Source organism: Entamoeba invadens (genome assembly GCF_000330505.1).
Source record: "Entamoeba invadens IP1 unplaced genomic scaffold scaff_1105074725183, whole genome shotgun sequence".
Taxonomy (NCBI): Eukaryota; Evosea; order Mastigamoebida; family Endamoebidae; genus Entamoeba; species Entamoeba invadens.
The window spans coordinates 689,415-697,947 of NW_004443692.1; the positions used below are offsets into that span (position 1 = coordinate 689,415).

Sequence of the window (8,533 nt, forward strand, 5' to 3'; positions counted from 1 at the left end):
ATTAATTGATCTTGTGTGGAGGGAAGATTCACATATTTACCTAATACTGTGTGTACACAAAAGGGACTAACAAGATCAAGGTATGGGGTCGTTATGTACCGGCCCTCACTCTTAATTTGGACCATAATAGTCTTCGTTACATCGCGACGCTTCGGGGTTGCGAGCCCTGTTAAGTCCATCTTTATTTTCAGTCTTTTACAGTTGGTTTCTTCGTTGCTTTCAAATACAAGTTACTATTACTTATATAACTCTTTATTATTTTAGTATAGTTCTTTCATTAATACTCGACAATACTAGTAGTAATTCATTACTAGTATTAAATACTATTATTTGACGAATTAATAAGCTAATAATACTAATTAATTTTCTATGGTAAACTTGAAAAGAGTGTTTTCACAATCCTATGGATATCACGACGAAAGTTTCTTCGATCTTTTTTTGCTTATTTGACAACACCAAAGGACCCGTTATAGTATATCAAGATCCTCCAGATTATATCACATCGGACGCGTTTTATTCGATCATCGATTTTGTCATCCCAAAACAAGCGTTTTGCAATCAACTGAGTAAAATCACATCGAATGGGAAGATATACGTGGGACACCCGACGATGATCAAAAACCCCAAATACGGTCGAAACGCACTGCTCTTTAATCTTGTCTTTGTCTTCTCAAGAGATACTTCGGACTCGACGATCAGTCGCTACGAACACCTTATTGAGCAAATCAATGACGAATTGAGACTTTTGGAAACTAATGAGGAGTATTTAATCAACGTGAGTAAACGCGATGGGTTAGCAAGCATAATCCCACAGATGAGACAAAGTCTGAATTCATACGGATTTTGTCATATCGACTTCTGTGACTCAATTGAACTCTTCGGAAGATTAACACTGGAACCAACCATGAAAATAGATGACATCACTATGGAGGACGTCCCCGTCAAAATCATGGAACTGTCTGCTATCGATGATTTGGGGATGTTACAAATCATGCCATATATCAATGGAAAGCGGACTGCCTACGACATCAGTAAAGTCGCACGGGCAGATGAGGAAATAGTCTCTGAAATTTTAAAGCAATTGGTGTATGGAGGATACGTAGTTATGATACCCAAAATCACTGATGAGAAACGATTCATCTGCACTAAACAAATTGTCGATTTAATCGAAGATGACACCATGGTGTCGGCTTGTATCAACTACTGTAAACGAACTATATTGATCAAATCTACTAAAGTGGATATCGTTCAAGCTATCATCTCAATACAACCAACACACACTTGGGGACAAATCAAAACTATATACAAGGAACTCGATGTCGATATGTATAAACTCCTGAAATTCTTGCTCGTCAACAAAGTCGTCAGAGAGACTACAAGCACAGAAAGGATGGTGGAGGTGATGAGTACAAAAACGTCGATCACTGGACAGGAGTAATCGGGATACAGAGGTATCCTCTATAAGTCAGTGTAATAGTTTATTTATAATATTTTAATTATAATCCGTTCATTAATTAAATTTACTAAACGAAATAAAAAACATAAAGTTTCTATTTTTATTATTAGAAATTAAAGAGCACCAGAAAACTGTCGTACACATTGTTTTAAGGTTTTTTTCTGTATAAAGTCGGGTTTTTATTTTTTCAAAACCCAATTTTTTTCCTGATTGTTTAGTCAAATTTTATATGTGAAAAAATATACCCTATTTTTTGGTTTGTTTGATACTAAAAACACAAGTGTACGACAATTTTCTGTTGGTCTTTAGTACTTTGTTATTTAAAGTAAAGCTTTTTGACAGACAATGAGAGTTAAAATTACGCAAAAAACGGGATATTCCATAGCGACTATGAAATGTTTTTCCTTGCAAATCTGGAAATAACACGAGACATGTCTAAAGAAGATCTCCCACAACAAATGGTCGATCCAGTAACTCTACAAAAGGCAGCAAATGTTATTAAAGACGTTGGATATATCATCTTTTTTACCGGAGCAGGTATTTCAGCGGAAAGTGGGATCAACACATTTAGAGTTTGGGATTGCAACATATAACATTTTGTATAACATTTTAAAAACCAATTGACACTATAGGACCCAGAACACGGCGTTTGGGCGAACAAAATTGGATTGGTGATGTTTGGGACACCATTTGGGTGGAATTGGATTCCAGGAATCAGTTGGTATTTTTATAGAGGCTTTTTGGAGCCGATTGTGAGTGCACAACCCAATGCAGCGCACCTAGCGATCACACAAATGTATAAGAGACAAGACAAAAAGGTCAAGGTTATCACACAAAACGTCGATAATTTGCACCAAAAAGCAGGGATACCAGATAAAGACTGCGCCGAACTTCATGGCACCGTATTTAAGTATCGGTGCATCACTAATGGACACCCCCTTGATGTAAATATTGAAAATGGAATACCTGAGAGTTCGCCAATATGCCCAATTTGTAAATCAAACGGAAGACCAAATGCCACATTATTCACTGAAAGTCTACCAAGCGAGGCTTTCGACAATGCAGAGAAATGGACACAAGAATGTTTGGATGAACACGGTGTTATGGTCATTATTGGAACAACAGGAGTTGTATATCCAGCAGCAAGTATCGCAGAAAACTTTATCGAAAATGGAGGAATTGTTATTGAAATAAATCCAGAACCATCAACATATACACCACATGTTAATTACTTCTTGAAAGGTAATGCGGGACAAGTAATGCCAGAATTGTTTCGATTGGCTTTTGGTGAAGTTACTGACGATGAAAATATTGAAACACACATTCACGAGAAAACAGAAGAAAAGAGTGATGTGAAAGAAACAGAAAAAGAGTTTGATGATAAAGTGGAGAGAGTTGAAGAAAAGAAAGAAAAACTAAAAGAGGAAAAAGACAAGAAAGAAGAAAACAAGTAATTTATTTTTGAATAATTTTATTTTTGGTCTTGTTGATATTTTCTGAAACCATTGCGATGTTTTTTTGTCGCAATAGATTTTGTTAAAATTTTTATTTATTCGAATTGTAATAACACAATTTGATATATTATACAAAGAGATTCATCATTATATCGATATCAATTCGACCATCAAATAACAACAAAATGATGTGCTTTGCAAATGTATTGTTTCTACACAAACAATTCATTTTCAAAAAAAAAATCAAAGAATGTTTATTTTTAATGTAATGAAAACCCTGCTTAAAACCCTGGATTCAGAACAATTAATTCAAATGGATTCATTCATCAACCAATTTCCTAAAGTTGAGCTCCACACACATTTGAATGGTTGTATCAGAGAGGAAACTTTGAAAAAATGGCACAAAAATCCAAATATTACAACAACAATTGACAAAATTTTGTCACCAACGTCAACAAGCGAGGAGTCACTTTCGAATTGTTTTGTTGTATTTGATTTGATTTACGAAGCTACAACAACACTTGATCGTATTAAACAGCTGACCACGGAAGTTTTAGAGGACTACGATAACGATAATGCGATTATTGTCGAAATACGCACAACACCACGTGCGCTTGAAAATTTGTCGCAAAGAGATTACGTGAATTCGGTTGTCTTTGCGATAAAAAAATATCTAAACAACAGAACTAAACAAACGCCATTTTACCCATACCTTCTTCTTTCAATCAATCGTTCGCGTCTTTCATCGGCACACGAAACAATTTTATTAGCTGAAGAGTTTAAAAAGACCACACCGTTTGTAAAAGGCATCGAACTCAGTGGAAACCCTTTCAAAGGTAATTGGCAAGAAATTTGCGAATTAATGAATGATGCTAAAAAACGCGGTTTAGGTGTCACAATGCACATTGGTGAAAAAGTTGACGACGATGAAGCAAAACATCTCTTGTCGTGTGGGCCAAGTCGTGTTGGGCATGGTGTGTTTCTTTCCAAAGAGAACGTTGATCTGATGAATCAATTTGGGATGGCTTGTGAAGTGTGTTTAACTTCTAACATTGTCTCAAAAAGTATAACTGAATATAGCAAACACCCAAGAATGTCTGGAGAATTTACTGGGACTAAACTGATCTGTTGTGATGATAGAGGAATATTTAGAACGTCTCTTGATAAAGAAGTCACACATGCAGTAAAAGCGTATTGTAAAAACGATGTTGACAGTAAAAAGTTTGTGAGAGGGTTGTGTCTTAATGGGATTAAGGAGTCATATTTGGACGACGATGTCAAACTCTCGTTGACAAGGTATGTCGAGAGTCTGCCTGACTTTGGTTAAATTTGGATTGTCTAGTTAACTATTGATAAATAGTAAAATGAACTATAATTATAGTTATTTTGAATTAATTTTGGTTGATGAGAGAGTCGAGCCACTTCTCGACGTCTTCGACTATTTCCAGATAATAATCTTCTTCTAAGAGTGTGTGGTTACCTGCTGGATATTCGCTGTATTTTGAGAACTTGTTTTTGAAGTGTTTAGACTTATCTCTTGCGCCATCGACTTTGACCAAAGCGTCTTGGGCGCCTTGGAGTAAATACATTGGAACAGTGACATCCTTTTCCTTTTCAAGTGCACCGAATTTTCGCATTTCTAAAGATGTTTTCACACAAGCGCATGAGCATAAATCGAGTGGGTCTTTTTCGAAGTCTTTTGCCTTTTGTTTGTTAGTGAAGAAAGTATCTGGTGGAGTTGTTTTGATGATGATCTGTGGGAAGAAGAAGGCGAGAATGTAAAACACCCAAAAGAACAGTTGAACTAACAAACTGTTGAGGACCAAAGCTGGGGAGAATGCGACAAATGCAGTGATGTCGTTACGTCGTGTAGAGAGCATACAAGTGATTAACCCACCCATTGAATGACCCGAGAAGAAGAGTGGGACGTTGATATTGGTATGCAATAACTGAGCTTTTCGCATGTCAATAAAAGCATTTACAGTCGTTATGTATGTCTCAAAGGAATCAATATAAGTTTTTGCGGTATTGGGGAGACCACTTGACTTTCCATGACCAGGTAAATCCATCATATAAACGGTATAATTCTTTGTACTAAAATAGTTACCTATGTTCTCTATATAACGACCTGAATGCTCGCCATAGCCATGTTGGAAAAATAATATTGCTTTTGGTGAAGGGACTTCCCATGAACGAGTAAATATTTCAAAATTGTTTATGTGTTCGAGAGATTCTTGATATTGAGGTGTGGTCATCAGTTTTAAATTTGATAGTTGGTGGAAAGATGTTGTTAAAAAGAATGTTAGGAATAAGGAGGAAGTTATTTAGAAGTAATTTGGCTTGTTTCGAACAAACCAAATAATAATAATAATCGATGGTAATTTCATATTCATTATCTTATATAGTAATATAAAGGATTATTTAAACATTGACATATTCATTTCTGTAAATTTGGAATTAGTTTTTTGTATATGAAAGTTCTTATAATATGATAATATGTCTCATTATATCATGTGATAATTTTTATAAACAAAAAGCAATCACTTGGCGAAATTATTCTTGATTTATCAAAATAACATTTTATTAAGAATTATATTTAATAATTATAGTTGTAAAAGAAAAAAAAATGTCATTAAAATGGAAAAATTTATTATTCTTAATAGTAAATTTATTTTATCTTTTCAATACAAAAAATTTAAAAATTCAATTTTTTCCAATTTATTTTACTAGAAATATAATTTTAAATGATAAAAACAATTCGAATTGATATAGTTAATTTAAACTATAAAAGAAATTAAACAACTTTTATAAAAAAAATGAATGAACAAAAGAAACAAAGGTATGTGTGAGACGGAATATACCACTGCAATTCATCACATTGAACTTATTGAAGCGATACAACACAAACAACTTCTCGAGACAGAAACACAACGTTCCAAAAAGCGATTGTTAACGGCCTCAGAAAATCTTGCCGAGACAAACCGCGCGCTCGAGGTGTTACGTCTGACTTCTGAATTTTTAGCGACGATCGAACAAACTGAAAGTGTTGTTAAAAAGGATTTGGCAGATTGGAGTAAACAACTAGAAATAGCTGAGAACCAAGACAGAGAAGCAGAATACTTCGAACGACAGAACAAAACACTGGAGGAACAAATCCAACAAAAAGCAGAAAATTACTGTGAAACTATTAACAACTTTAACAAACAAATTTGTGAAAACAAGGAGGATAGAATCGCATTGGCAAAATCATTGGAATTAGCAGCAAGAGAAATTCCTCAAGTTTGTGGCACCTTTTATTTAACGAGCATTTTATCAAAAACAATAATTTTTTACTCATTTATAATATATTTACTATTAATATAGATTCGGTTTTCAATTAACGAGCTATTTATTTGTTGTCTCACTTATTTCTAATCTATTCTTTTAATATAATAATATTAATTATAATTTATAATAATGGAAAGGTCGTAGAAAATGCAGAATTGTCCGAGGGGGACGAGGAAGAGATTCAATTCCAAGTCAACCAAATGTGTGGGGACCAAGTTGAAGTGTTGACAAATAAAATTGTTGAGTTAACAAAAGTAGAAGACCCCCCACAAAGTCAATCACCAAACGTCAATCTTCCACAAAACGATGTTAACGAAGATCAAGACAATAATAATAATAATAATTATAATAATGACAATGGCGATAATAATATGGAAGAGGAAGAACACTACAAAGAGGGTGAAGAACAACAAAATAATGAAGAAGAAAGAAAAGAAGAGAACACTGAAAGTGAAGAGCGAAATGACACGACAGAAGAAGAGGAAAACAATAAACAAGAAGATGAAGAAGGTTCTGAATTACATAATGATGCTTCACTCGACAATGGAGAGAGTTGGTATGATGAGGAAGTACGTCCACAAGAGAATGATCCCGAGACAAGTTACAAAAACTTTGACGGAGTTAATGCGACGGATGAAATCGGACAAAGTCAGGCAGAGCATCAAAAGGTCGACAACACCAATAACGAGCCTATTGAAATATCAGACGACTGAAGTTACCACAGGTAATTGATTATTGTGATTTTAAGTCTGAATTGTTGATTTATTAAGTAATTTCGCATTGAAATTACTTCACAAAAAATAACTAAAACTAAAGAAACAGTGGGAAGGGTTGTGATGGGGAGACTCTTGGTGTTAATGTTTGAAGTGCTGAGTGTAGTTTGTTAATTTTTAATATTAATAAGATACAAATAGAAGTAACAGATAGAGTGTGGTTGCACTCTCTGCTACGTTGGTGTTCTGCTTTGATACCTCAATCCCTTATTTGTTGATCACTAAAAACAGCAAATTTCTATTCGACTGGAGAGTCTCGTTTGTGGTTGGAAGTTTGACATTCCACGCATTCCTCTTTATGGGATCAATTGTATTTCCACTGTGCACATACGTTGCTTGCAAGAAAATACACGAGGAAGCAGTATATATATTCTTTGCTTTCAACGCAGTCGTCTTTTGTTTATTCATCGTCATAACATTCCCTGTAGGGCAAATTCAGAGTGGGAAGTTAAAAACAATCAGTGAACAAGAAAAGTCTGCTATTGAAAAATCCGTTTGTTCGAAAACTACAAGTTTGGTTTAATTATAATAAATGTACTATATATCTATAGTTTTTAAACATTGAAGGAAATTTCACACAAAGAATTTCTGTTGTTTTGACCGCTCAAATTGTAAATGCCTTCAATACGAAGGGAGGACCGTACCACACTGCACAAACGCCGGAGGAAGTGAAGTGTGTTTTGATATTATTGTCAATTGTTTTGATTGCGCAAATGGGAGCGATTCGATATACCTGACATTTCTCCTTTTAGCATTTGCGAATTGTTTTAACATGATTCTCCCAATATTCATTGGATTCTTATTTGCACTCTACAAAAGATATCAGAAAAGGAATTTAAGCTTATCACAAACACCTCTACAACACATTGAAACAGACAACCTTCTTTGTAAACAAAAAGTACAATCTTAACGACATGTTATGTGCAAACGAAATAAACAAATTTAAAGTATAATAATAGTTTTATTATTATTAATGAATAGTAAAATAAACTTAATAAGAAGTTACTCCAATTACTATTTAGTTACATCACAAGCAGAATACATAATGAAAGAATCAAAACAAAAGGACCAACAGAAAAACTCCTGGTGTTGTGGTACACTATCGCCACACACCTTGCAGCTTTGTTACATACAAATCCACTTTTGCACACCCCACAAATAGGAACACATCCCGGGATAAATTCTCTCACCTTCCCATCTTCTGAATCAATAGTCGAATTTGATGGGTCACACTCATCATCTTTTGTACATGCATAGGCCGATGTAGGACACTTTGTGAAATTCAAATCATTTACGTCTGCGAAACTGATATTGTTGATAAGCATTGTAGTTGGTCTTCCTGTTTTATAGTGGATCATCAACATGTTTGCTATAAATCAGTTCTCAATTTCTTCTTATTTTGTCATCATAAGAGTCGAACAACAAACTTTGAGCGTTACAACGAGCTATATTAAACGCCGCTGTATTTTCTATGTGCAGCATACCATCAACTTCACTGACTGTTCGATTCAACACAAACTCTC

The 8,533-nt window shown here is 34.5% G+C and overlaps 8 protein-coding genes across 8 annotated transcripts; 5 read left to right on the forward strand and 3 right to left on the reverse strand.

The window, feature by feature from the left end:
* EIN_182620 (hypothetical protein) lies at positions 1-179 on the reverse strand (the record flags this gene model as incomplete). Its single annotated transcript, XM_004260748.1, has 1 exon — positions 1-179. A coding segment is annotated over one exon (179 nt), but the record flags the coding sequence as incomplete, so codon positions are not given.
* A 224-nt stretch (positions 180-403) lies between these two features.
* On the forward strand, positions 404-1,438 carry EIN_182630 (Tumor suppressor candidate, putative; the record flags this gene model as incomplete). Its single annotated transcript, XM_004260749.1, has 1 exon — positions 404-1,438. The coding sequence occupies one exon, from the start codon at positions 404-406 to the stop codon at positions 1,436-1,438; it is 1,035 nt and encodes a 344-aa protein (XP_004260797.1).
* A 413-nt stretch (positions 1,439-1,851) lies between these two features.
* EIN_182640 (NAD-dependent deacetylase, putative) lies at positions 1,852-2,910 on the forward strand (the record flags this gene model as incomplete). The annotated part of the gene is made up of 2 exons (XM_004260750.1): positions 1,852-2,028; positions 2,089-2,910. 2 exons carry the CDS (start codon positions 1,852-1,854, stop codon positions 2,908-2,910), a joined length of 999 nt encoding a protein of 332 aa, XP_004260798.1.
* Positions 2,911-3,223: 313 nt separating this feature from the next.
* Positions 3,224-4,237, forward strand: EIN_182650 (adenosine deaminase, putative; the record flags this gene model as incomplete). The annotated part of the gene is made up of 1 exon (XM_004260751.1): positions 3,224-4,237. The coding sequence occupies one exon, from the start codon at positions 3,224-3,226 to the stop codon at positions 4,235-4,237; it is 1,014 nt and encodes a 337-aa protein (XP_004260799.1).
* A 64-nt stretch (positions 4,238-4,301) lies between these two features.
* EIN_182660 (monoglyceride lipase, putative) lies at positions 4,302-5,165 on the reverse strand (the record flags this gene model as incomplete). Its single annotated transcript, XM_004260752.1, has 1 exon — positions 4,302-5,165. One exon carries the CDS (start codon positions 5,163-5,165, stop codon positions 4,302-4,304), a length of 864 nt encoding a protein of 287 aa, XP_004260800.1.
* A 586-nt stretch (positions 5,166-5,751) lies between these two features.
* EIN_182670 (hypothetical protein) lies at positions 5,752-6,950 on the forward strand (the record flags this gene model as incomplete). Its single annotated transcript, XM_004260753.1, has 2 exons — positions 5,752-6,189; positions 6,375-6,950. The coding sequence occupies 2 exons, from the start codon at positions 5,752-5,754 to the stop codon at positions 6,948-6,950; spliced, it is 1,014 nt and encodes a 337-aa protein (XP_004260801.1).
* Positions 6,951-7,094: 144 nt separating this feature from the next.
* Positions 7,095-7,747, forward strand: EIN_182680 (hypothetical protein; the record flags this gene model as incomplete). The annotated part of the gene is made up of 3 exons (XM_004260754.1): positions 7,095-7,115; positions 7,165-7,503; positions 7,562-7,747. 3 exons carry the CDS (start codon positions 7,095-7,097, stop codon positions 7,745-7,747), a joined length of 546 nt encoding a protein of 181 aa, XP_004260802.1.
* A 285-nt stretch (positions 7,748-8,032) lies between these two features.
* On the reverse strand, positions 8,033-8,531 carry EIN_182690 (hypothetical protein; the record flags this gene model as incomplete). The annotated part of the gene is made up of 2 exons (XM_004260755.1): positions 8,033-8,379; positions 8,438-8,531. Coding segments are annotated over 2 exons (441 nt in total), but the record flags the coding sequence as incomplete, so codon positions are not given.
* Positions 8,532-8,533: the final 2 nt, after the last annotated feature.